At 44.4% G+C, this 26981-nt stretch overlaps 11 protein-coding genes and 2 non-coding genes across 13 annotated transcripts; 8 read left to right on the forward strand and 5 right to left on the reverse strand. All coding sequences in view use genetic code 12, as the record gives it.

The window, feature by feature from the left end:
* Positions 1 to 337: 337 nt before the first annotated feature.
* On the forward strand, positions 338 to 6070 carry FOB63_001569 (putative RNA helicase; the record flags this gene model as incomplete). Its single annotated transcript, XM_002618315.2, has 1 exon — positions 338 to 6070. One exon carries the CDS (start codon positions 338 to 340, stop codon positions 6068 to 6070), a length of 5733 nt encoding a protein of 1910 aa, XP_002618361.1.
* Positions 6071 to 6140: 70 nt separating this feature from the next.
* Positions 6141 to 6812, reverse strand: FOB63_001570 (uncharacterized protein; the record flags this gene model as incomplete). Its single annotated transcript, XM_002618314.1, has 1 exon — positions 6141 to 6812. The coding sequence occupies one exon, from the start codon at positions 6810 to 6812 to the stop codon at positions 6141 to 6143; it is 672 nt and encodes a 223-aa protein (XP_002618360.1).
* Positions 6813 to 7287: 475 nt separating this feature from the next.
* RBG2 (uncharacterized protein) lies at positions 7288 to 8394 on the forward strand (the record flags this gene model as incomplete). The annotated part of the gene is made up of 1 exon (XM_002618313.1): positions 7288 to 8394. One exon carries the CDS (start codon positions 7288 to 7290, stop codon positions 8392 to 8394), a length of 1107 nt encoding a protein of 368 aa, XP_002618359.1.
* Positions 8395 to 8670: 276 nt separating this feature from the next.
* Positions 8671 to 9798, forward strand: FOB63_001572 (uncharacterized protein; the record flags this gene model as incomplete). Its single annotated transcript, XM_002618312.1, has 1 exon — positions 8671 to 9798. The coding sequence occupies one exon, from the start codon at positions 8671 to 8673 to the stop codon at positions 9796 to 9798; it is 1128 nt and encodes a 375-aa protein (XP_002618358.1).
* A 550-nt stretch (positions 9799 to 10348) lies between these two features.
* Positions 10349 to 12082, forward strand: PUT2 (1-pyrroline-5-carboxylate dehydrogenase; the record flags this gene model as incomplete). The annotated part of the gene is made up of 1 exon (XM_002618311.1): positions 10349 to 12082. One exon carries the CDS (start codon positions 10349 to 10351, stop codon positions 12080 to 12082), a length of 1734 nt encoding a protein of 577 aa, XP_002618357.1.
* Positions 12083 to 12501: 419 nt separating this feature from the next.
* On the reverse strand, positions 12502 to 13332 carry FOB63_001574 (uncharacterized protein; the record flags this gene model as incomplete). Its single annotated transcript, XM_002618310.1, has 1 exon — positions 12502 to 13332. The coding sequence occupies one exon, from the start codon at positions 13330 to 13332 to the stop codon at positions 12502 to 12504; it is 831 nt and encodes a 276-aa protein (XP_002618356.1).
* Positions 13333 to 14356: 1024 nt separating this feature from the next.
* Positions 14357 to 14844, forward strand: GOT1 (uncharacterized protein; the record flags this gene model as incomplete). Its single annotated transcript, XM_066102176.1, has 2 exons — positions 14357 to 14396; positions 14450 to 14844. The coding sequence occupies 2 exons, from the start codon at positions 14357 to 14359 to the stop codon at positions 14842 to 14844; spliced, it is 435 nt and encodes a 144-aa protein (XP_065958474.1).
* Positions 14845 to 15069: 225 nt separating this feature from the next.
* Positions 15070 to 15933, reverse strand: FOB63_001576 (uncharacterized protein; the record flags this gene model as incomplete). The annotated part of the gene is made up of 1 exon (XM_002618309.1): positions 15070 to 15933. The coding sequence occupies one exon, from the start codon at positions 15931 to 15933 to the stop codon at positions 15070 to 15072; it is 864 nt and encodes a 287-aa protein (XP_002618355.1).
* A 1695-nt stretch (positions 15934 to 17628) lies between these two features.
* FOB63_005527 lies at positions 17629 to 17700 on the forward strand. The gene has a single exon. It is a non-coding gene; the product is annotated as a tRNA-Asp (tRNA).
* Positions 17701 to 17707: 7 nt separating this feature from the next.
* FOB63_005528 lies at positions 17708 to 17778 on the forward strand. The gene has a single exon. It is a non-coding gene; the product is annotated as a tRNA-Gly (tRNA).
* Positions 17779 to 17865: 87 nt separating this feature from the next.
* FOB63_001577 (uncharacterized protein) lies at positions 17866 to 18369 on the forward strand (the record flags this gene model as incomplete). The annotated part of the gene is made up of 1 exon (XM_002618308.2): positions 17866 to 18369. One exon carries the CDS (start codon positions 17866 to 17868, stop codon positions 18367 to 18369), a length of 504 nt encoding a protein of 167 aa, XP_002618354.1.
* Positions 18370 to 18790: 421 nt separating this feature from the next.
* On the reverse strand, positions 18791 to 20299 carry SFL2 (Sfl2p; the record flags this gene model as incomplete). The annotated part of the gene is made up of 1 exon (XM_002618307.2): positions 18791 to 20299. One exon carries the CDS (start codon positions 20297 to 20299, stop codon positions 18791 to 18793), a length of 1509 nt encoding a protein of 502 aa, XP_002618353.2.
* Positions 20300 to 23548: 3249 nt separating this feature from the next.
* PFK1 (6-phosphofructokinase subunit alpha) lies at positions 23549 to 26491 on the reverse strand (the record flags this gene model as incomplete). Its single annotated transcript, XM_002618306.2, has 1 exon — positions 23549 to 26491. The coding sequence occupies one exon, from the start codon at positions 26489 to 26491 to the stop codon at positions 23549 to 23551; it is 2943 nt and encodes a 980-aa protein (XP_002618352.1).
* Positions 26492 to 26981: the final 490 nt, after the last annotated feature.

The following is a 26981-nucleotide window of genomic DNA, read 5'->3' on the forward strand; positions in this document are numbered from 1 at the left end:
CTTGACAAATGAATTTAGTCGGGTGTGCTAAATAGAAATAATCAAATGATTCCAATATTTTTCTCTTCGTTCCCAATCGTGCATTAGTAAGTCCTTGTATTATGGCCACATCAAGCCAAAGAAACAGCTGCTGATTTGAAAACGAGGTAGCTGGGTTCTGAAAGCGTAGAATGTAAGTAAAACAGGAAGACATCGTCTGCTATACAATAAACCACCTTATACTAGCAATCGCTTACAATACGTCTATAGGCGTAGACACTGGCCCCTACTGCCTGCAGGTCTCACGAGTTGGCGATACTTGAACTTGGTAACTACTGAATTGCCACCATATCCCGTTATGGCACAGTATACAGTTTCGTCGACAAAGTCGTACATGCAAGCCATGGCGCCTATGATGGAAGCTCTTGCGTCTCTTGAGATTCCTGAAACAAAAGAACCAAACGTCGATACAGAAACTAGTCCCAAAGTGGCTTTGGACCGGGTTCTATCAGCATTTGAAAGTGTTTCAATCGATATCTTGAACCAAATTTCAGTCAAAGAGACACAACAAACATCAATTGCAAGTCAAATAGCAAAGGAATGCAAGCGAATTAGCTTGGCCAGAAATGAAAACGAAAATGACACATTGAATATAGTTCGGACCATCGTGGCTGAGAAAACCAGCGATGAGGAGTTACAGTCCGCTTTGTTTGACATTTTAGGCTTTGAGGAGTTTGAACTCATATCGAAGATTGTCCAAAACAGAGAAGCTGCATTGGAAGAACCAGAAACGGATACAGGTATTCTCAGTGCTGAAGATCGGGTAAAACAGCTCATAGCAGCTCGAGAGAGAGGAAGGAACGAACCATTAGCTCCTCGAATTTCTTCTGGCGGTGAATACCCTCATGTATTCAAAAAGAAAGATGTAGGAAATGTCATTGCCATCACAGGAAAACTGTATGCGTTGCCTGCTGGTACCACGCGAGATAGCTATCCTACGCATGAGGAATTGATTATTCCATATCCTCCAAATGTTGCTAACAGGTACATTTCGGATTCACAATTGGTGCAAGTCGAACATTTAGACTTCTTGTGCCAGGGCACATTCAACAATTACAAGGCGCTCAATAAGATGCAGAGCTTGGTATATCCAGTGGCTTACAATACCAATGAAAACATGCTTGTGTGTGCCCCAACAGGTGCAGGTAAAACAGATGTGGCGTTATTGACAATTCTACATACTATCGGACAGTTTGTAACTGAGGCTGAAGAAGGAGTTATAGACGTTGACTATGATGAGTTTAAAGTCATTTATGTTGCTCCTCTCAAAGCGTTGGCTGCAGAAATTGTGGAGAAATTTTCGAAGAAACTTAAATGGTTAGGTATAAACGTTAGAGAGTTGACTGGAGATATGCAGCTTACTAAAGCAGAAATCATGACCACACAAATCATCGTTACCACCCCTGAAAAATGGGATGTGGTGACAAGAAAGCTGAATGGTGATAACGATCTTGTTGCAAAAGTCAAGTTGCTCATTATTGATGAGGTACATTTATTGCATGAAGATAGAGGTTCAGTCATTGAGACTTTAGTAGCCAGAACATTGCGCCAGGTTGAAAGTACGCAAATGATGATTAGAGTGGTTGGACTTTCAGCTACACTTCCGAATTACATGGATGTGGCGGATTTTTTGGGTGTCAACAGAAACATCGGGATGTTTTACTTTGACCAGCTGTTTCGTCCTTGTCCGCTTAAACAGGAATTACTTGGAGTTAGGGGAAAGGCTGGGTCAAAAACAGCGAGAGAGAATATTGACCGCGTCACATACGACAAACTTATTGAAAATCTTAGACATGGCCACCAAGTTATGGTATTTGTTCATTCCAGAAAAGATACGGTAAAAACCGCACGTACGTTCATTTCCATGGCACAGGCCAATGGTGACTTAGATGAATTTGACTGCTCTACAACTTGTGATAACTACGACCTGTTTCGCAGAGACATGGGTTCAAAGAACAGAAACAAGGACATGAGAGAATTGTTTCAATACGGATTTGGTGTGCACCATGCTGGTTTGCTCCGAACGGATAGAAATGCCACAGAGAAAATGTTCTTGAATGGTGCCATCAAAGTTTTATGCTGTACAGCCACTTTAGCATGGGGTGTTAATCTTCCAGCTGCGGTAGTTATAGTGAAAGGAACTCAAGTGTATGATGCGAAACAAGGTGGTTTTGTGGATTTGGGTATTTCAGACGTGATTCAGATTTTTGGTCGTGCTGGTCGTCCTCAATTCGAGAGCTTCGGTACTGGTATTTTGTGCACAACGAGTGACCGACTTGACCACTATGTTTCTCTCATATGTCAACAGCATCCTATAGAATCGAAGTTTCTGGCAAAACTCATTGACAATTTAAATGCAGAGATCTCGTTGGGAACTGTGACTACAGTTGACGAAGGCGTTCAGTGGTTAGGATACACGTACATGTTTGTGAGAATGGCAAAAAACCCATTCTCCTATGGTATCGATTGGAAAGAATTACAAGAAGACCCCCTGTTGTTGATGAGAAGAAGAAACATGATCATAGATGCCGCAAGAAGACTCCATCTGCTTCAAATGATTGTGTATGATGAGAATTCTGGTGCGTTGAATCCAAAGGATTTAGGTAGAATCGCATCAGACTTCTATTTGCTCAATAACTCTGTGGAAATTTTCAATCAAATGCTCAACCCAGTTGCTACAGAGGCCGATGTGTTGGGTATGATCAGTATGAGTAGTGAGTTTGACAGCATCAAGTTCAGGGAAGAGGAGAAAACCGAGCTTAAACAGTTTGCTGAAAATGAAAGCGTTTGTCAAATCGCTGGCGAAGCAGAGTCAAATCAATGGAAAACAAATATTCTTCTTCAGGCGTTTGTTTCGCAGAGACGCTTCAAGGACTCTGCATTGATTTCAGACGGCAATTATGTTGCTCAGAATTCTGCTAGAATTTGCCGGGCTTTGTTTTTGATTGGAATTCACCGGAGATGGGGAACATTCCTGAAAACTATGCTTTCTATCTGTAAGCTGATTGATCGCAGGATGTGGGCTTACGACCACCCGTTAGCTCAATTTGATCTCCAGGAACATATTATCAGAAATCTTCGAAACAAAAATCCCTCTATGGAGCACTTGCGTGATCTATCTGCCGCAGAACTTGGGGATTTGGTTCATAATGCAGGCGCAGGCAAGATGCTATATAAATTGATTAGCAGATTCCCTTACTTGATTATCGACGCTGAAATCTTTCCTATTACAAGTAATGTCATTCGAATGCATGCGGTGATTGAGCCAGATTTTACTTGGGACGAAAGATACCATGGAAATGCTCAGTACTTTTGGATTACAGTGGAAGACTCTGATGACACCAAAATTTTACACGTGGAGAAGTTCATATTGCGTCGAAACCAAATGAACACACCACATGAGATTGATTTCATGATCCCGGTTTCAGACCCACCTCCTGCTCAAATCGTAATACGTGCCATGTCAGATTCATGGATTGGAGCAGAGAACTTCCATGCTGTCTCGTTCCAACATCTTATCAAGCCAAATAATGAAACTGTGAGGACAAACCTTCTCCGATTGCAACCACTTCCCCTTTCTGCTTTGCATAACCCACAATTGGAGGAAATATATGCACCAAAATTCCGCTATTTTAATCCAATGCAGACGATGACATTTCACTCACTCTACAATACCAACTCCAACGTTTTCGTCGGATCACCAACAGGATCGGGAAAAACTGTTGTTGCTGAACTTGCCATATGGCATGCATTCAAAGAATTTCCTGGATCGAAGGTAGTTTATATTGCTCCCATGAAAGCATTGGTCCGTGAAAGAGTCGATGATTGGAGAACACGTCTTTGTAAACCAACAGGAAGAAAGTTAGTTGAGTTGACGGGTGATTCGTTACCTGAGGCTCGCGATGTGAGAGAGTCTGATATCATTATCACAACGCCTGAAAAATTTGATGGTATATCGCGTAATTGGCAAACGAGAAAATTCGTCCAGGAGATTTCTTTGGTTATTATGGACGAAATCCATTTGTTAGCCAGTGATAGAGGTCCGATTTTGGAAATGATTGTCAGTCGTATGAACTTCATCTCTGCTCAAACGAAAAAGCCAATACGGTTGCTAGGAATGTCCACCGCTGTCTCTAATGCGATTGATATGGCCGGTTGGCTTCGCGTAAAAGAGGGACTTTTCAACTTTCCTCAGTCTGTTCGTCCTGTTCCTTTGCAGATGTACATTGATGGTTTTCCAGATAATTTAGCCTTTTGTCCTTTGATGAAGACAATGAACAAACCCGCATTTATGGCAATCAAACAGCACTCTCCTACGAAGCCGGTTTTGATTTTCGTCGCTTCCCGTCGTCAAACTCGTCTTACTGCGCTTGATTTGATCCACTTATGTGGTATGGAACTGAACCCACGGAGATTCATGAAGATGGAAGAATCAGAGCTCGAATCAATATTGGAGAAGGTTAAAGATGACACATTGAAATTGTCATTGCAATTCGGAATGGGTTTGCATCATGCTGGTTTAGTCGAATCAGATCGTCAAATTGCCCATAAGTTGTTTGAAGCTGGCAAAATTCAAATATTGATTGCCACGTCTACTTTGGCTTGGGGTGTGAACTTACCGGCACACTTGGTAATTATCAAGGGAACCCAGTTCTTCGATGCTAAGATCGAAGATTATCGTGACATGGATTTGACAGACATTCTTCAAATGATGGGAAGAGCTGGTCGTCCTGCCTTTGACACAAGTGGTATTGCTCTCGTATTTACGAAAGAGTCGAAGAAAGTTTTTTACAAACACTTTTTAAACATCGGCTTTCCTGTGGAGTCGTCTTTACACAAAGTTTTGGATAATCATATCGGTGCCGAGATCGCTAGTGGAACTATTGCTAGTAGACAACAGGCATTGGATTTCTTGACGTGGACATTTTTGTACAGAAGAGCCCATAACAATCCTACTTACTATGGCATTGAAGACTTGTCTCCGGTGGGTATCTCGAAGTACCTTGGGGGATTAATCGATCAAGCGATAGAGAATTTGCAAGAATCATCATGCGTTAAAGTTACTGCAAAGGACGAGCTTGTACCATCTCCCTTCTTGCAAGTTTCTTCTTTTTACTATCTTTCGCACATGACTATTCGTACTGTTCTTGCAAACATAACAAAAGAATCTAGTTTCAGAGAGTGTTTGAAACTCTTGTGTTTAGCTACTGAGTACGATGAGTTGGCGACGAGACACGGTGAAGAATTGATCAATATGGAGTTGTCTCAAGCCATGAGATTCCCTGCCGAAGATCTAGACTGTGAATTCATCTGGGACCCTCACGTGAAGGCATACTTATTGATTCAAGCGTTCATGAGCAGAGTTGAACTTCCTATTGCCGATTACGCTCAAGACACGGTTTCTGTATTGGATCAGGCATTACGTATTTTGCAAGCATACATCGACGTGGCAGCAGAACTAGGATACATGCAAGTTGTTCTGACACTTATTGAGTTAATGCAGTGCATCAAACAGAGAATATGGTATGACGCTGATCCAGTCAGCGCTTTACCAGGAGTGTATGAAGCCGATAAGAAGTCAAAGGCGACAATTAAAGAATTGGGATCTTACAACACTGGTCGTTTGTATAAGACTGCTGAAAATTTAGGAGTTGTGGACGATAGTACGAAAAAAGAGTTTGTGAGGATTGCCTCACACTTGCCAGTGGGTGAATTCAAAGTTTCTCAAAGCGATGCAGACTTTCTTCAGATTGAATTATCTCATTCCAACTTTCCATTGAATAAGGAATTCAAAATGTATGCGCCACACTTTCCAAAGCAGCAAAGGGAATCATGGTTTGTTATCGTTTGTGATAACAACAACGAAGAGTTGCTTCTTCTAAAGAGAGCCTCTCCAAAATTACATGGAAAGAAGGGCAAGGTTGCATGTTCTCTTGAGATATTTGACGAATTGAAAGGCAGAGACGTCGTTGTAAAACTCATTAACGATGCCATGAGAATAAGCTACGAAGAGTCCATCAAGCTTATGTAACTGATGCCAATACAAAAAATAAAAATAATCATTTTCATTAGATGGATTACTATTGTACAATGCTAAGTCTCTATTCGAAGAAATCGTCCTCTTCTTCTTCTTGTTCTTGTTGTTGTGGAGCATCAATCTCTTCTTCTTGGCCAGGCAACCTCGTGTTGTCGACTTGGATGGTCTTTCCAGCCAAAATATCGTCGAAGGTGAATGGCAACTTGTCGTTGTCAATAATCTCTTCTACTTTCTTTTTGAAACTCTGTCTTTTCTCATCTGTCTTATGCAAGCCTTTCCGGATATTCTCATCGGCCAAGTCTTCTTCCAGAGGTGGGATGGGATATAGAGAGATGTATTTTTCGGACTTAGGGAACAAATAGACGTAAGCGACATCGATTTGAGCATGCTTAAGCACCTTTCTTGCCTTCTTGATGTCTTTCTTGACACCTTCTTTGGTGGCCTCATCCAATGCTTTAGTGGCTTGTTTTAACTTCCGAACAGCCTTTTTCCTCTCAAAGAAACGTACCATATGGTACTTCTTAGCTCTTTCTTTGGTCTTCAAATTGAACTGAGAATTCTTCAAGTCAACAAGTAAAGCCTTTAAGGCTCTTTCCTTTTCGATTCTCACATCAGCTGGTAGAGTGTCCTTTCTGAGATAATTTCTGATAGACTTTATCTTTTTTTTCACCTTGACAGTGGAACCAAAAACATTACTAAGGTCTGTGTTGTATCTATCATATTGACCCTTGGGCATGTTGGTTTTGGATAGCTTTTGTACAAATTGGCGACAGAACTTTTAGAAGGCCCTTGAGATGAGCGCGCCTGCATGGTGCCGATATCTTTAATGGAGATAACTACTTGAACGTTGAATAAACCACATTCATTTGCCTGATTCCCAAGCTGTAGAGGAAAGAAAGAAAGAAAGTAAATATATGAATAGTTGCAAGGTGTTGCTAGGGCTTCAGTGATTAGCAACGTTTTGCAAAACTTATGTATAACTTCTGACGACTCGGATGCTAAATCAGAAAAGACGACCCCACCTAGTTAAACAGAAACTTAGCATACGCCTGATACAGCCACTAATAATCTCAGAAATTTGTAGTTACTAATCTTAATTGGGCTCTTCATAAATCACTGGATCTTTCGAAAAATTCTGAGAGGTACGGGTGTAGGAATGGATTTTCCTCCATTCATTATTGCACCAACTGAATCTACAGAAAACAGACGGCATGGGAATTCTAGAAAAAATCGCCCAGATCCAAGAGGAACTCGCGAGAACCCAAAAGAACAAGGCCACAGAGTACCATATTGGTCTTTTGAAGGGTAAACTCGCTCGTTACAGAAGAGAACTTTTGGAACCCCAACCAGGTCAAGGATCTTCGGGAGGAGGTCAAGGATTTGAGATTGCGAAAGCAGGAGATGCCCGTGTCTCACTTATTGGTTTTCCATCGGTGGGTAAATCCTCTTTTCTCTCTAAAGTGACCAATACAAAGTCAGAGGCAGCAAACTATGAGTTTACCACATTGACGTCCGTGGGAGGTATCTTGGAGTACAATGGCGCTGAGGTCCAAATTGTGGATTTGCCTGGTATTATCAAGGCAGCTTCTCAAGGTAAGGGAAGAGGACGTCAGGTTATTGCCGTATCCAGAACTTCAGACTTGATCATGATGGTTTTGGATGCAACAAAAGGCAAAGAGCAGAGACAAATCTTGGAAAACGAGTTAGAAACCATGGGCATTCGTCTCAACAAGGAGAGACCCAACATTTCATTGAAGATCAAAAAGACTGGCGGAGTGAAGTTGAATCTGATCACGCCGCCCAAGTATTTGGATGAGAAAATCGTGTCGGCTCTTTTGAAAGACTACAAGATCCACAATGCAGATGTGTTGGTGAGAGATGAAAACTGCACTATCGACGACTTTATTGATATTATTAACGACCAGCATATGTCTTACATCAAATGTCTTTACGTCTACAACAAAGCAGACGCGGTTTCTTTGGAAGAAGTGGACAGACTCGCACGAGAGCCCAACACAATGGTCATCTCCTGTGAGGAGGACTTGGGAATTGAGGACTTGAAAGAGGAGATCTGGCGCCAGCTTGGCTTGATCAGATTGTATACCAAAAGAAGAGGAATCATGCCCAATTTTGAAGATCCAATGGTGGTGAGAGCGAATTCAACCATCACACAAGTCTGTGACGCGGTTCACAGAGACATGAAAAACCAGTTCAAGTATGCTTTGGTGTGGGGCTCCAGCGCAAAGCATTCACCACAAAAGTGTGGCTTGACGCATCCAGTACATGACGAAGATGTCGTGCAAATTGTCACCAAGTAGACAGTTTATAAGAGATTAATGGGAGAGGAAACTTTTAAGATTGTAAAAAGTAGAAGAAAGAAACGATAATACAAAAAAAATCGCAAGGTAATCAGAAGATGGAAGCCCAATACGCTGGTGAGTAATCGTGATTTTCGAATTTCCCATTCGAAATACATCTTCTGTATTCTATCTAATGAGAGCAATCTCGAAATTGAAAAACTCTTCAATAACGATTGGTTTCCTCGATTATTCGCAGTCCGGATAAATGAAGTTAGATAAACATGGTGATGCATAATGTCGCGTAAAAACTCCACCATTATCATACTAAAAGAGACTTTGCGTTCCATCACTTCCAAATACGTAATGTCCGACATAGAAACTGGGCCAGAGATATTCGAAACATCTGATGTTGAATCTATGGAAGAATTGGTGCCTCCGCCACCAAAAAGTGAAGAAATAGCAGATGACACATTAGATCCCCAGTCAGCGAGAGAAAAGTTTGAGGAAAACGTCATAGTGGATACGTTCGAAATTGCGGACTTTCTGGGAAGTTTACAGAGCTCACAGAATGGATATTCTGTTCGAAAACTAGGGGAGACTCCTAGCCAGCGCCTTCTACGAATTGCTAGCGAATTGGAGGAAATAAAGCAGGAATCAGACAGCAGAGAAATTGACAGATTGAAAAATGATTTAGACAAGCTAATAGAATATGGGAAACATGCTGGATTCCACCAGGAGCTATTTGAAGAGGCGTTTCAATCGCTCAAATCCGAAGACTCATTCTCTAACAAATTGGAGAGTACAGATATAGATGACAACTATAAAACAGCCACCCAAAGTGCTGCCACATTTCTTGAACTTGAGAATCGGCTCAACAGCCTTGAGCAGAAGATTGGTCCGTCCGATTTGCGACTCGAGAAGAGTTTGCGTAACCATGTTAACGATTTGGCTAGAAAAATTGATGTGATCTACGATCCAGAACACGACATGAGCCAAATGAAAAGTGAGCTCAAGAAACTCAACAAAGAAATAGAAACATTGGCCACCAATAGGCGCTTGGCCCTGTTATCATTGGATGGAAAAGTGGATACCTTTGCGACACAGCCATTCGATGTGAAAATCGATAGCATCTACAACAACCTCCCCGAAATGCAGAAGATGGCGCAGGTTTTGCCATTACTCATTACTCGTCTTCGGAGTTTGCACAACGTACATGCTGAGGTGGCTCATTCTGTTGGATTTATTAGCCAAATAGATAAGACAATGAGCGACATGAAGATGGACATGCAAAAATGGAACGAGAGTTTGGATTCAGTGACTGCGGGAATAAAAGAACACCAAGAGACTTTTGAAAATAATAGGAAGGTTGCTGAAAGTAGATTGGCCGATCTCGAGAAAAGAGTAGCCAAATTGGGGGAATGATATAGAATACTTGAATGACGACTTTATGATCTACGTAAGTGGCGGCAAGAAAGAGAAAAACGTGCAAGCAAAAGAAGGAAAGTTTGAATGGTAGATAAAAATCTCACCAAACATTCTAGTGCCGGGTACGGAGGATGTCTCAGTTACAGCCTTTAGCTCGAATCATTGATTAGTCTGTACTTCATATGTTGTATTCTTACGAGACTTTTACGGAAACTCTCATATCGCTTAAAGAATTCCGTAAGAGAAATAGAGTACTACTCATGGATACTTTTGTGGAGCAAAAAAGTTCACGATGACTCACTAATATGCGATTCTGCTTCTTCTGATGCCCTTTCCTCACTTCCTAAAAATTTCCGACGCTATCGGTGTCGCTAACAATCACCCAAATAGAAAAAATATGCATGAACATGGAAAAAATATCTTGCACATAAGTGGATGCTCGCCATGACATACCCCGATCGCTCAGGCCTTCCATTATAGGTGGCACCACATATATAATGCGGAGAGATCCCACCTATAGCAAAATTCACACCAGCCGTTTCTTTTCATGTTGAGATCGATTCGCCCTACCCGTGCTTTATATGGTGCTGCCAGAGCTTTCAGAATCAGCCCTGTTCAGGTCCGTTTCGCTTCACAATTAGCTCACGCCAAAGTTCCCCCAGTGAAAAATGAGCCGGTTAAAGAATTCGGCTTTGCTCACCAAAAAGACTGGGATCTTTTACGAGCTTCAATCACCAAATTCACCGATGGCATTCTTGACATCCCATTGGTGATTGGTGGCGAGAAAATCTACGACAGACCTACATTCACACAAGTCAACCCAGCCAAGCATTCTCAGGTTGTTGCTACAGTCAGAACTGCCAGCCAGCAAGATGTGAAGGATGCAATTGCAGCATCAAAGAAAGCAAAGGCTGAATGGGCCAGATTGCCATGGACCGATCGTGCCGCCGTCTTCTTGAAGGCCGCAGATCTTCTTGCTACCAAGTACAGATACGACATGCTAGCAGCCACCATGCTTGGCCAAGGAAAGAACGTCTACCAAGCAGAAATCGACTGCATCACAGAATTGGCAGACTTTTTCCGTTTCAATGTTAAGTACGCCGAAGAATTGTACCATAGTCAGCCTTCGGAATCCAGTCCGGGCGTCTGGAACAGAGCAGAGTACAGACCATTAGAAGGATTTGTTTACGCCGTGACTCCATTCAACTTCACTGCCATTGCCGGAAACTTGATTGGTGCTCCAGCTTTGATGGGAAATACCGTGGTGTGGAAGCCTTCTGACACCGCTGTGCTCTCTAACTACTTTTTGCTCACGGTCTTGGAGGAGGCTGGGTTGCCCGCAGGCGTAGTCAACTTTGTCCCAGGAAAGCCTGTTGAGGTGACCGATGTCGTCATTAATGATCCAGATTTTGCTTCTTTGCACTTCACTGGCTCCACCGATGTGTTCAAGAAGTTGTATGGACAAATTGCCTCCAACTTGGCTAAAGACGTTTACAAGGACTATCCTCGCGTGGTGGGAGAAACCGGCGGAAAGAATTTCCACTTGGTGCACCCATCTGCTTCCGTGGACCATGCAGCTTTGTCTACCTTGAGGGGTGCCTTTGAGTTCCAAGGCCAAAAATGCCTGGCTACTTCGAGAGTGTATGTCGCTGAATCTGTTTGGCCCGAGTTTCAAGAGAAGCTCACTAGTGCTATGGATTCTATCACTATCGGAAACACGACTGACACAGGTGCCCTTCACCACTTTATGGGTCCTGTTATCCACGAGCAATCTTTTAACAAGTTGGCTTCTGTGCTAGCAAAGGCTGAGTCAGACCCAGAATTGACTATTCTCAAAGGTGGAAAGGCCGACAAGACCACTGGTTTCTACATCCAACCCACATTAATCCAAACGACAAACCCTGATCACGAATACCTTTCGAAAGAATTTTTCGGCCCTGTCTTGACTGCTTATGTTTACCCTGACGCTGAGTACGAAAGCATTATGGATAAAATAGATTCCAGCACCAAATACGGTTTGACTGGTTCTATTTTCGCCAAAGATCGCCAAGCAGTCAGATTGGCTGAGGAGAAATTGAGATATGCGGCAGGTAACTTTTACATCAACGATAAATCAACCGGTGCAGTTGTGGCACAACAGTGGTTTGGCGGAGCAAGAATGTCAGGCACTAATGACAAGGCAGGCTCAGGAAACATCTTGAACAGATTTGTTTCTGTGAGAAATATTAAGGAGAACTTCTACGAATTAACTGACTACAAATATCCTTCTAACTACGATTGAGTAGTGTGGTTGCTTTTTCATATTATTATAATACATATTCGAAGTTTGCAAGGTTGTTGAGCTTATGAGACGTATAAAACATTTATCGAGGGGAGTATATTGTTTAAGTTCGGGTGATATATGAAAGCTTTGATATCATTTCTGTCGCATTTGAGGGCAGAAGGGAAAATAATATCAAATCCTCAAGCATATAGTTCTCATGAACTTTTCCCTGCTACTTCAAAATTTTAAATAAATGTTTCTTCCAAAGGCTATAGAATGTAACTCTGATGAGTTTACTGCGTTTATTAATGTAAATCAGTCAGTGCCAAACGCTACGTATAACCAACCAAATCACCCAAGCCCCATACTACCCACGATTTTCATCTATCGTACTTATCCGTGAATTTAACATTATTAGACTGCTGTTCATAAAGACGTTACACATAGTAGCCCGTCGAAGGCTGTCCATTAAGAATTCTGCCCAAGCCACCACACACAGGACACAACTCTTGGTCCAAAAGAAACGTAACAAGTCCGGAACCACGACATCTCCCGCATAGATAACCTCCCAATCTTGGATCACCAGGAGCAACCTGGACCCTGTTAGGCCCAGGCCCATACTGAGGTCCGTACTGAGGGCCATACGCCGGTGATGCAAGTACTGGACCCGAGGAGAAAGGCAGAGCAGGAACCGCGTAGGTCATACTGACATTGTTCCGTGGAGCTAGATATGTGTAACAATCTTGGCAAGGTTTTCCATTCTTCAACTTGGAGCCTGTGTTGAGGCATTTCTCACACAAGTATCGTCTAGGGTAGCGGAAGGGAAGCTGTGGATTCGGGTTATACGGTTCTGGGCCAAGAAACTTCTTCCAACAGTCCATACATGGCTTGCCCGTTTTCTCTTTGAAGCCAGTGTTCTTGCATTTTTTGCAAAGATAGCCTCTTGGGTACTTGAATGGAAGCGACTGGTTGTTGGAATAAAGCGAGCTCGTGTTAGGGCCATTGGGTGGACGTGTGAATCCTTGGCTCAGGCTCAGGCTGGGACCCTGTTGAGGAGGAGCACCAGAAAAGTTCCCCGAAGGTCTACTGGGTGGACGAGGAGCACCAGAAGACTTTTCCGGGGGCCTAGAGCCGGAGGGAGGACCAGAATATGCATTTTGGGGCCGCTGTGGTGTAGCAGGCGGTCTCTGTGGAGGAACTGGAGGACTCTGTAGTGCCTCGTTGTAACTTGGAGGAGCCTCGGAAGGAACGTCGTCCCACTGAGACATGAGGATATGTTGGGTTTATTATTTAGAGTCTAGAAGCCCGGGAATCAAAGGAAAATGAAAAGAAGTAAATTTAAAAGAAACTTGAAGCAATTGAGCCAAGGTGTTTCTAGAAGGTGACTTGATGGTGTGAATAGATCACGGGGCGCAGGGTGCGGTATACAGGAGATTGGCGGGGCCAAGGCGAAAAAATATGACCACTGAAGATGGAAACGAGGTGTACCACATTATGGACGAACGGAATGAAATTGAGGTGAAGTGGATCCGGTTCCTAGCATGTAGCAAATGTATCAGGCAATGGTGGTATCTTCTTCGCTTCTTAATTTTCGTTCAGATTTTCATCTCTCAACTTATCACAGGGTAGTCAATGTTATCTAGCATAATACGCTGATTTCCACGATTTCATTTTTCCCAAGCAGTATTTTGCAATATTTTGGGATTTACCAATAGAGCAGAAAGTAGTAGAATCTAGTGGAATCTAGTGAATATTAGCATGTAGCATAGTTCGAAATGAAGCGTACATCATTTTCATAGTTCATGTCTATTGAGCCTTTCTACGCTTTCTGCTCATTCTTTGGATCAGAAAGCAACTTCGGATACAAAAGTCAGTAGTATGGTATCGGTTGTGATGGCCCTATACTGAATGCTTTGGTCTTTCTTGAGATTTCGGAGGTTTTTCTTCCTTCCTTGTCCATTACAAAGACGAATTCTGAACATCTCATCAAAAGAGGCTGATCTGTTTTTCCTGTTATCGCACTGTCCTCACACGATCTCTCACTTTCTGATTACTTCCAATTCGCAACTTGTACCCATTGTCTATGCCAGCTTCAAAATTTTCTGGTCGATAATAGAGCTCTGCTACTAAGAATCTGCTAAATATACCATCACTCCGATTCAGAGAGTCCTTCAATGCGTCAACGTGTCTTAACTGCACACAGCCCAGACACCTGTGTGCAGTCACATACATAGTACCACCAGTGCCTCCCATGATCCCATTAACTTGTATACTTTCTGTTCAAAACTAGGCATGCTTTTCGACTCGACATTATGGCTCACAGAGAGACAGAGTATGTGATGGAGAATTTCAATTGTGTTTAGAGTTTCTCTACTAACTTTCCAGAGTACGGAGTGGGGACCACAGCCGCCGGAGTCTTGTTTTTCATTCTAGGAATCTTCACCTTCTTTGATTCCAGCTTGCTTGCTATTGGAAACATTTTGTTTGTGATTGGCGTGGTGCTTATCATCGGCCCATCTAGAGCCATTTACTTTTTTGCCCGCCCAGGTAAGATCAGAGCCACGCTCTTTTTTTTCGGCGGTATATTGCTAATTCTTATGAAACGCTCATTCATTGGATTTATGGTGGAAAGTGTGGGTATTTTGTTTCTTTTCGGTGATTTCTTTGGCACAATTGTGCTGTTTTTGCGCTCCTTCCCTATAATTGGCCCCATTTTGCGCAATCCGTCTGTCGAGCCTTATGTCAACAGAGCTGCAGGCTTGGACACTTTACCGGTGTAGGTGTAATTAGAAGCAATGCAACGAGGAATAGATAGAACAAATTAAAATGCAAGCAGTGTAAAGAAGAAGCTTGGTTTTGAGTTATTATAAAAGAAGTAAACTTCTTCCGATTCACCTTTTCAGTAGCTGGAGTAATACAATAAACGCTCCAAAAGACTTGCTTTCATTGGCTTGAAGAACCTTTTGAAATGACAAAAGAATCATCTAGTTGACTCTGATAAAGATTCAAAGACGATGCGGCGTGACATTGAGCTTGTATTTGCCCAATATCCCATCGACCGAGTCCAAAACATGACCACAAGCTGCAAAAGCATACATTAGGTCGTAACGGCCGGAGAAATCGTCTTCGGACACTGTACCATTCGATATCACAGAGAGACGGACAGATGAGTTTCCAAGTGAGTGTACATGCGTGGAGAAAGAAACTTTTGAGGAAATATTTGCAACTGAGCGGCACTGAGGAATCCAAAGCACATGCGGCGGTAGATGCGACGGTTCATGGAGAGGAAAGTAACGAGTAGAGCAGATATTGGAAGAAGCCACAAGATCTGCATCAAATGGATTCAGATTGGAAAACAGAGACTCAAAATGGACCCAAACAACCTGATCTGCAGATGTCCGCAAGTATTGCACCAATTGAGCAGTCCTATCTTTGTTTGCAACCGACACAAACAGGACGCTGGGCAGTTGGCTCAAAAAGTGTCGGAGAAGAGACTCCACCATAGAAGGATGGTACAAAAATGCGAGGTGATGGCTGGGCGAGCCTAGACTGACCTCAAGGCAACGTTGGGAAGGAATTTCAGGGGAGACGGGGCGGCCGTTTACGATCCTGATGTTGGCAGCATAAACAAGTACAGACACCAAGAGAGAAGATATCAAGGACGAAAGAAAGTCCCAATGGCGAACGTGCCGGAAAGATAATGCACTAGTACCACACCAAGGACGTACTTCTGCAAGGCCAGAGGCGTTCTTAGTGAAGATTTCCGCTACGACAATCCGAACATTTCGCTGACGGTAATAAAGCTTAAGAGACACAGCCACAAGAAGGGCCACTAAAGGGCTCCTATGGGAAACAACAAAGGTTGGCATGGGTCATGCCTGAAGGAGAAAGACGGCTCTAAAATGTGCTATCAGGGTGGAGTCAGATAAGAGTGAGAACAAAGTGCAGTTTGGTGAGCGCGAAATATACTATGGGGACAATGGCAGGAAGATAAATACGGGAATACAAATAAAAGGAAAGTATAGTGAATGGGAGAAGGTGGTTGAAAGGGTTCCAGTAAGCTTTCAGTATTAAGAAAAGTTTTATGATTGCAAAGTGGCACTGACTTACTGTTCCTTATGTGGTTGATTGACGTGTACGTTCATCCAGAAAATGAAATCTGCAAAAACAATTATTCCGATTGATCAAGATTCTTGAGGTATTTCAGATGATTAAAAGGACCTTTTCCAATATATTCAGAATATTCAAGCCGTTAGGAAATGCATAAAATATACAATCGAGAATATGGAAATTGGAACGTCAATCGTTTTACTATTGCAAGGAAGCCAACCAAATATCATGGCCCAGGAGAGAATGAACTTGCACAAGTTTGATTTGCGTCATCTTTAACTCTTATCCGCATAAGTTTCGTAGAAACTGAATCAGTGTTAATAATTCGTATTAGGTGTGTTGTGATAAAGGCTTACTGGAACAAAAGCCCAACGCGTTGCAGGAAAAAAACGAATTAGGAAGCTGTCCCGTCAAAAACGACGAAACAAAGTAGTACAGCTGCCCCTCTTACCCTTTGCGTCTATTGGAAAATATCATCGCTACTTCTGTACTGTTTAACTACAACAGGAGCTACAATGCCTCCTGCACCGATATGGAACAGAAAATGCAAAGAAGATTACCTCGCCAAAGTTGCTCTTCATTGCATAATTTGTATACGAAAAAATCGTGTTTTCCGTCCGCAAATCCTAGGTGGTACCACTAAAGAAGCATGCATGCATTGTGCATATGCCGCATCTTGTGTCAATTCGCTTGCTTGCAGAGAACGTAAATGCATATTTTCTTCCAGGGAAACTAGAACCTAAATACCATGTACCTGGACGCCTCACCCCAATACGCTAAAAATTATTTTTTGTCGATGTTTCATCCTCAATTCGATCTCCACAAATTATTCGAATTATCTGGAATTCCTATTTCAGTGCTCACAACCAAGATTTTTGTCGCGCAGTATACTTTTGCCTAAAATGCTTTAATTCTTTGTCTTTGTTACTTACTTTATTTGCTTCTACGATACCATGATTTAGAAGCACAGGAAATATTTCCGCTAACTCCATTTTCCGGATGTCTTATGTGTGTTTAACGCCTGCATACCTTTGTGCATATACGCTTGGGGCCTTGCAGTGTCCTTTAGCCGTGGCTAGAATAAGTCTCAAACTGTGCTCTTCCATCTGATTTGGTTCCTCCAAGTATGAAAAATACATTTCAAGCAAACTGTCACGCAACTTAGCGGGCGAAGTTATCTTCTTCTCTGCTTAGATATATTCTTCGGCAAACTTTAGAGCTGCATGAGGAATGGCGCGGAATTAAGTTTTGAAGGTTATCAGGAGTAAAAAAATACGCCAGAAAATAATGTGCTTCCCAGAGGATTAGCCGGACTTCATCATAAACAAATAGTCGTCTATGAAAATTTCTAGCCTGTTTCCTAAAACGGATATTCCTCCTAAACTTTTGATGATCAAGCTATAATTAGACTTACACATTATGGTTGAGCTGCAAAATTCTTAATCAAGAAATCATCCGTGATAGTTTAGTGGCTAGAATTACCGCTTGTCGCGCGGTAGACCGGGGTTCAATTCCCCGTCGCGGAGCTCTTTAGCGCAAGTGGTTTAGTGGTAAAATCCAACGTTGCCATCGTTGGGCCCCCGGTTCGATTCCGGGCTTGCGCACTTTTTTTTTCGTGAACTCATTTCTCATTCATCGCATCTTTGTCATCTCATTTAAACTTTCCTTCTCATCGCTAGCATTGCGGCTCCATGTCGAAAGTCAACAGAAGAAAGGAAATCAAAGAGAAAGAAGCGTTCCAGCTCAAATTCCAGCTCGCCTTGTCTCGAAACAATAAAGCTGTTTTGAACTGGCTACCGAAGAACGAAGGAACATCGGCTGCAGAAATCTCCGCTTCTGATCGCCAGGAATTCCTCAATTTGCCTATAGTGCCTGCCGGGAGCAGCCTATCTCATCTTGAAAAATCAGAGGAATATACAGTGGGAAGCTTTTTACAAACAGAAGGTCCTCCAGCTAAAAGAACGCAACATGAAAATCGGACCGGATCAAAAGCCATGACAGCATTGATGAACAAAATGCGTGGGGAATCTCGAAGAAAAGAACCAGTTAAGAAACCTCAGCGGCGCATGATTGATGAGGTTAAGAAGAAGAAGAAAGTTATTGAGCTGGCCGAACCTGACTCCGACGAAGAAGAGTCGAAATCGGCACAGATAACTAGAAAGCAGACCAAAGTTCTCAAGGGAAGACCGTTTTGATGAAATACGGACGTCATTTGCCATATGCTAAGAACAAAGCTATGGAGATATGTGTTCTTACGAGCAATTGCATCCAGGTACTTTACTGTCCAAATAGACTTCGCATGTATGGGGATCGAATTTAAGAGACCTACATTGTCGTTTGACCCGTTCGCTTGTTAGCTTTTTCATCACAAACTGATCTTCATGTTAACCTACCACATACTATCCGTGATTCAGACTTGTCTCCAGGCTAGGGAGACATCATATCCAAACGTCACTTGGCACCAGCGCCGTAACTTCACATTGCATTACAGTCTTCATAAGTCATACAGTCTTCAGTATCATTTGACATTAGCATCAAATTACATCTACATTACACAATTCTCTATAATACATTATTTTGGCCCTGCGGGCTCTTCGTAACTCATAACTGCAGCCGCTACTCGCGCGGCCGTTTCGCTGGGCGCTCGTCATCAAGTAGAAACTGCAACGTGCCGCGCTCCCGCTTCGCCTCCGACTTTGGTGGCGATTGGATTGGCGGAATTTGTGCGGGAGGTAATTTTGTGTGTGGTTGCGTCGGTGGTAGTGGTGTTGGTGGTAATGATGTGGGTGGTAATTGTGTGGGTGGCAATTGTGTGGGTGGAAGCTGTGTTGGAGGTAGTTGTGTTGAAGGTAGTTGTGTTGGAGGTTGTTGATTTGGCGACAGTTGTGCCTGCGGCAGCTGCTTTGGTGGCAGAGGCTGTGGCGCTTTGCTTGTGCTGCGCTCTCGATCTTTAGGACCTATTGCACCAGCGTCCACAGACAATATGTGCGATATGGATCCATATGACAGAGTACGATCCAGAGCTACTGTCAGCTCAGACACATGCGAAAAAACCGACAGCTGCAGACCAATCAGGTCGCCTGGTTTATCCTTGGCCAGATGGAGCTCGACCAAGGACAGACGGAGACGCAGAGCATGAGTAACGGGAGGTGGAGGGTTCTCATCAGGCACTAAAGGGTCAAAGCGCACCGATGGATTCCGCTTTGGTGCAGGTGCATCCCATGGCTTGCGGAAGTGGAGTTGCGAATCGTGCAGCGGCTCGGGCGCAACGTAAGACTGCGGCACGGGTTGCCACAGGAGTTGGTATATTGGTGCACGGGCCGGAGGAGGTAACATATAACCAGGCGCATACGGGAGTTGCGCGCCATACGCATATGGAAGGGGTTTAATATCCTTAAAGTCGTACTTGAGGTCCTGTCGTGGCGGCGCATGTTCCCACGACTTGGGCTCGAACGGACGCTCGTACGGTTTTAGTTCGTAAAAACGGTCATAGGGCCTCTCCGGGGGTCGGTCAAAAGGGTGCTGGTCAGGCTGGAATGACGCAGGAGGCGCCGAACGCGCAAGCGGCACAGGCCCAGGCACTTGAGCAGAGGCATGCGGGTGCGCGTGGGCATGAGCGTGAGGTAGCACGGGCGTTTGCGCAACTACAGGCGGTTGCACTGGCGCGCGTCCAAACACGCCGTAAATGTAAGGCTCGCGGCCTAGATGGGGCGGAGTTGGCGTGCTGCGCAGCTCGTTGTCCAAAACCGGGTTGCGCAGATTCAGCAGCAGTCGCCTTTTGATATACACCAACAGCAGTTCGTCGTCTTTGCGAAACTTGCCTGACAGATGCCGAAATTCCCACACGTCCTTATCCAGGTGCGAGGCGGCCAGCGGGTCCGACACCTTGTGGAAACCGTACATGTGGAGCTGGCGGACAAACAGCGCAACATTGCCGTGCTTGAAGTAACCGCTGAGGGCTTCAGCAAATTCTGTACTCGGGCAGAGTGCAAACGTGTTTGTGTCTGGTGCATCAGTCCACCAGATTAGGTGCGCAAGCTTGGGGTTGCATAGCATGTCGTAGAGTTTATACACAAATGCATTTCGCTTGACCGGTGGATCGGTCGTTTTGTGTGTTACAGTCATGGGGCCATAGGGTGGAAACAATAAAGGGCAGGCTAAGATGGCAAGAGGCGTCTGCGGGAAATTCTACCAGCGATCAAGGAGACCTAGACGAGGAGATTGTACAAGAGCAATCCGAAGATAGTGTGGCTGCTAAACAAAAGAGTCCTCGAGCCAATCGGAAATAAAGCCCAAAAACACAAATTCAGCCTAGTTTAATGGAAACCAGAACGCGCCACGAAAATGAAGAGACCACAGAAGTAAAACAAAGCTGGGGGGATGAAAAGAGGCCCGGGAAGTAAAGGGAGGCTTGCTAGAAGCCAAAGCGCGAATAAATCAGAAGGCCCTGTGGAAATGGCTCGGCGTCAACTTTTACGGGAACGTTGTTATGAAAGCTGGAGTCGAGGAGGATGAAGTCTTTTTGCAAAAGCCTGAGTCTGATCAGTTGCGCCTGAGCTGAAAAGAACGGGGCCGAGGAAAAGAAAACAAATGTAGCGGTGCGGAACGTTAGGAAAACACGCAGGGAAAAAGGTGGAGTCCGGAGAAGAAAAAAAGCGACAAAGGAAACAGGTTTGAACAGAAAGCAGGAGGTTGGCGTTAAAAGGGCCGTTAGACAAGCGGGCGCGGACTAAATTTTTCCAAAGTTCCTAACTTGTCGTTTTTGAAAGAGGCGTTGTGCAGATGCATCACAGATGCAGGGCGCTGGCGGTAGTGTACAGGGCATGCGTCGACTCTATTATCTCTCGCTCAAAGCAACTTCTTCACTTGCCGGATTCTTTCTTGGGGAAATCGTATGTAAGGCCAGCCGAAGGCGATGACTTTAAGTGGTAAAAAGAAAAACTTTTCGCGTACAGTTTTCTAGTAAGAGAAGGAATGCGGTGTGCTTATTGTAAATCGAGCAAAGATATGTTCGCCAGCTGCCAGGAACATAGAAAAGTGTGCTTTGGCCATGGCGCGTCTTCTGCAAGAACTGCCTAAAGTGCACCTCGCCTTGCGTATATCTCACCCTAAACTGAAGTTTCTATCGTCAAAAAACCCACCACATTTAAAGATGCATCAAATGCGTGGGCATGACGTGCATATCGAACGTTCATGAAGAACCAAAGGCAGCGCGTGTTAAATGTTTCTCAAAGCAATGCAACCTGAAGAGGAGCACTGGGATGGTTGCTGACTTAACGTAACTTAGTGTGGGGTTTCTTTCATCTCATTAGCTAAGTGCAATATGGACACCATGTCTTTCGCAGCAGGGGAAAAATAAACTAGATGGCAGTGCGTTTTTCAGTCGCGCAATGACGTACTGTGCTTGAAATGGGTTACACCAAATGTGATATGTATGGCTTTAATGCAAGATACATGCACCTATGTGGAGGTGCATAGGGGTGCGCCATGCCACGCTCCTGTTTATGCGACTACCCATATTCTTACCCAAAAATGTAATTGACCTTCTCATGTGTCAAAGCGTTTTTCAGTGTGCTTATGAGATGGTTTTTTCGGACCGAAGTACGGCTGCTCTTTCTCATTTTAGTGTGGCCGTGCCAAGGCCGTTTTACGTCGTCAATTTTTCAGCGTTTCGCACTCTCGAAGTGCTTGGCAACTTACAATCTTCTTATCTTCACCTAACACCTGAGCTCGGAAATGTCTCACTGCTTTCCAAGAAAATGTTTCTTATGGTACAGCGCCTGCATGATTATGGTTGGGAACGTCGACACAAATGAAAGACGACAAAAAAAAAAAAAAAAAACCAACAAAACACAGTAAACAGTGGGGCAGAAAAAAAGAATTCAAAGCATAAGGACGGGGTGGAGAAAAAGAAATGCTGGAATTCCTATTGAAAAGCGCATTTCTTCTGTAGTCTCGTGGAGGTATTGCATGTAATCTTGCCATCCGTTGAAACCGCTTTTTCGATTTCGCTAAGAGCCGTTCGTAATACGCAGCTCCGCATTGTCAACAAGTTGACTTTGCTTTCTTCTTCTTCGCACCAATGTTAAGATGGGAGCAACCTAGCATCCGCATCATTATTCGCTACCCGGCTGCAGTAGCCCCAATAGATTGTGATTCCATTAGCCGGATGCTTCCGAACTTATGACTGCGACCGCAATTGGTTATGTCTTGCTTCGAAGTCAAAAGAGCGGGAACTCCGGGTGTACCTCTTGGTCCCAGCAAGGTAAAGCGTCATGAAACATATGGAAGGGATGCAGCATGAGCACGGAGGACACTTATTGAGTAAATGTCTATTTTCATGTTGGTGCTCTTCTCTCGAGTATTTTGTTCCCGCTCCGTTACCGGAAGCTCCGTCGGAGATTGTCACAATTTACGAGACCGTTGACACTTGGGCACCGTTTTCAAGGTAAGATGTTGCGTCTGCGTCACTGCGCGTGCGTGTGATACTGGACACCCGTACATATATTGCCCTTTTGTTACGAGGATGCTTGATCTAAGTTGAACGTCTTGCATGTGCAGGTGTAGACGCTGATGTGCGTTTTCAATCGCGAAACTACTGCAGTGGGGAAAGAATCTTGGGCGTCGCACTTGCCTTTCGCTTCAAGTTTCCGTCTCTTGCGTTTCTTCCTTTGCCGATTTCGGCTTCTCTTTTCCGCCACTTTTGTAGAAGGCTGCTTTGCTACCTTGGATTTATTTCTTTTTAGGAATCTTTTGCGGGACCGATGTCCCATCATTTCCCCATTAATTTTTGCTATGCACAAGTGCCTAAATAGAATGTGGCATGTCAGTTGCATCTACAGGATTGATTGACATGCGAGAGCAAATGGAGGAAAATCTAACATGAAGAGCGTATCGCAGGAAACAAGGATTAAAAATGGCTCAAAAAGAAAGAAAACGCGCGTATCTAGTCTGCGTCGCATAATGCTGGTCCCTTGCGTTAGATTGACCAGCATGTGTATCGAATTTAGTACATTTAATCACAAACGTGTTTATTCTATTCGCTGTAAGTGGCATGCATTTTCGCTTTTAGTGATAAGTTGAACACTCTTCCCGAAAACTAATTGGGAAGTTACCAAAGAAAGGGAAAAAGGAAACAAAAATGTAAATAAACATACCACAGACGGTAGTCAGGAGGCTGAGTAGAATTACTCGGACAAAACAGATCATGCGGACCGAGAAAACTTTTGATGACATTACCGGACTTGCAGCGTAACTGCTGCAGAAAAATATTTACCGGCATTATCAACAACAGGAGTGTACTCAAAAAAATCACAGACATGCGCCGTCGTACATAATCTTGAAACAAGCATCTAAGATTACTATGAAATTGTCTCACGCCTTACCCTCACGCAACATCAAACGGCCACTTAAAATGTCACCTACCTCTGCAAGTCTTGACCAATGCACCGTACGACCCTTTCTCAAAGAAACGTCTGCATCTTTCTCGTATAAGTCGTTTACGTCGGAAAACTTTAACAGTGCTCCTTGAATACCAATTACCACCGATGCCTTCTCCTCCTTTCTCATCAATTCAATCATCTTGATGTTGTTGACGGAATGGTGACTTGTGTGGTCGCGGTGGATAGTGTTGAATGCCTTTCGACTCCACTCTTCAATGTATTTGACTGATTCCACAGCAAAACGCACAGCGTACAGCCGGTCCATAGAGCTAGGAGTGAAACCTTGTTGCACATGACCAGGGATAGCAGTTCTAGTTTCGAAACGACCATGAGAGTCATCACGGAAAATGTCTGCCAACAACTCGGTAGAGTATACAGAAGATGCATGTTCGTTACGAATGACGATCTTACCGTTTTTGTCCTCACCACGATCGTTCTTGAAAACAGCTGTCAACAAATCAATGTCTTCGCGGATGCTCTTCAAGTTGATGTTTTGTTCAGGACGGTAAACAGCCATAGCACCGGTAACCAAACCAGCGTAACATGCCACATAACCTGAGTTACCTCCCTGCACCTCGACAACAAAGACACGTCTTCTCGTGGATGAGGCGGATTGCTTAATGGCGTCACAGTAGTTGACCAATTGGTTCAAGCATGTATCCGAACCCAAGGAGTACTCCGTTCCAGGAACATTGTTAGACACAGTGGCCGGGATCACCACCTTAGGGATGTTGAAAATTGGGTACTCATGCTTGTGGGACTCCAACTCATGCAAAGCTGTGAAAGCCTCAAAGCCACCCAAGATCAACAAACCATTAAACTGGTACCGCTGCATATAGTAAGCAACATTGCCAAAACTTTCGCTAGGTAACGAACGGTTAGTACCAATTTCGGAACCACCGCGGTTGTGCCAGCCATCCACATCCATCCAGCTCAATTCCTTAACAACTCCACTGTGAGCTAAGCCAGAGAAACCGTCCTGGATGGCGAACAATTTGTGGCCCTTGGACAAACAGTACAATGCTGCTGCACGTGTGGTGGCATTAAGCGCAGACGACGAGGCACCGACATGCACAATACCAATATTCAAGCGCTCGTTCTCCGGCAAGAGCTGTGTTCCATCGTCATGGATTGCTGTCGACAAGTAAGTTTCGTAGGCGTTGGCAAAACTCGAGTCACGGAGACTCATGGCCTTTTCAAAGTCTTTGTTTTCGATGGCTTCTGCTACCAGCTTTGTAAGACGAACAGATTCGACCAAAGGCTGGCGCACAATTTTGTTTTCGAGAATACCAATCATTGGTGATGGCGTTTCTGGAGTACTCTCCAAAACAGCATGAACTGCCTCGACACCTTGCAAGGTTGCCAACAAACGGTCATATGCCACCGCTGTACCTCCTCTTTGAACGTGACCCAATGTAGTGATACGGGTGTCAAGTTTCATGTCCACAAGCACATTCTTCACATGCTCGGAAGTGATTGGCTGCAACTGATCGTCTATGGCACCCTCAGCCACAATCACTGTGGTGTTACGTTTACCGTAACCACGATGACGCAGACACACCTTCTTAAGTTCCTCTTGCCATTCGCCATGACGAGGAGGTTTCTCTGGGATGAAAATGTAGTCGGCACCGGTGGACAAACCAGCCATCAAACCCAACCAGCCACAATGACGGCCCATAACTTCGACGACGAACGCTCTAGAGTGAGACAGCGCAGTCTCGTCAATGTAGTCAACCATCTCAGAAATACGTTCCAAGGACGAGTAGGCACCAATAGTAGCGTCTGTGCTTGCCATATCGTTATCAATGGAGCCCACGAGACCCACAATGGTCAAGTGGCGATGGTACTCGGCCTTTTCCTCGGTAATGTCTCCATTTTGAGCCAACTCGTCAATAAGAGAAGGCCACTCGGAACGGAATAAGTCGGCACCGGTCAAAGAACCATCTCCACCGCAAACCACAAGCGCATCCACGCCAGCATCCACCATGTTCTTGCACGCAGCCAAGCGGCCCTTTCTTTCCTTGAAAGCCATACAGCGCGCCGTTCCGATGTTCGTACCACCAAAGGAAAGGAAACCACGCACATCGTCCCATTCCATGCGGCGCAACAAGTCACCTCCGCGTACCAAACCCTCGTAACCTTCGTACACGGCAAACATGTCGCAGCCCAAGTAAATACCGGCCCGAACCACAGCACGAACTGCGGCATTCATACCAGGCGAGTCTCCTCCGGAAGTCATGACTGCAATCTTCTTCTTCTTAGCAGCTGTGGGTGCCGCAGGGGCAGGTTCTTGCGCCTCTTCCTCCTTGACAAGAAGCTGTGTGCGGTAATCAATGTATTCTTTGGTGCTGTTGAAAACACGGCCTTCAGAAGTGTTGCTGAAGCTTACGTGGTTTCCAAGCGGGTCTGTGGCCAAAACACGCTTTGCCTTGGGGTTCTTTTCGTCCTCTTGCGAAACTTCTTTCGAACCTAAGATCTCAGCCACCTTGCCCAATTCCGGACTGAAAAACTCAAGCCCCGCGAAAACAGGCTCGATGACCTCCAGTGGCGATAAGAGGATCTTGAGACACGTACTAGGTGCCAATGGCGCGGTGTGGTCGCCATTGTAAAAGCGTAATTCTTGCCATGGAACAACGCAGCCGTTTTCATCAGTATTTTGCAAGGGGAAGCTCTCTAACCAGACTTCACGAATCGAGTCTGTGCAAAGTCCCAGCAGCAACTTTGGATGATGGGCAACGGCAGCACCGCTACTCGAAAGCTTGGAGTAGTTTTTGGCCAACCGGAAACCCAAGCGGCGGTAAAACTCGCAGGCCTCCTTGAATTTGGTGGGGTCTGCGGTGACGAGCGAAATAAAGCTGACGCCTTCGATCGCCATTGTTGAAATTTTTTTGGTTTGTAAGTGGTGTTTGGATGGTAGTAGATGTGGTTTTATGATAGCTGGAGACGCCGGAGGGTTCCTTTAAGAAGCATTAAAGTGTGTGCAGGACGATCGTCATCTGATCCCTCGGACTTTCGGCGGCCGGGTGCAAAGTTTCGACAGTTCTTTATTTTCGTTGCGCTTTTTCTGTATCAAGACGGATATTGGTTGAGTCGGTGGGTGTTGTGTTATTTTCCGACTCTCTCCTCTCTCTTTTTCAGTATCATTTCCTTTGGTAGCAGACAAGATGGATCATGTGAGCATCGAATGATGCACTGCGATCACGCATACAGTTGTGCATAATGGCTTTGGTTCTTGCTAGGCACATGGATCACTTGTTCCCATTGATTTTGAGACGAGATGGGATTCGTGTTGTTTGAATGGAGTAAGGAAAGAAAGTGAAGAAGTGGTAGTTGGCGTATCGGAGCCGGACTTTTCTTGTGATTGT

The sequence above is a fragment of the Clavispora lusitaniae genome (assembly GCF_014636115.1).
Source record: "Clavispora lusitaniae strain FDAARGOS_655 chromosome Unknown tig00000038_pilon, whole genome shotgun sequence".
NCBI lineage: Eukaryota > Fungi > Ascomycota > Pichiomycetes > Serinales > Metschnikowiaceae > Clavispora > Clavispora lusitaniae.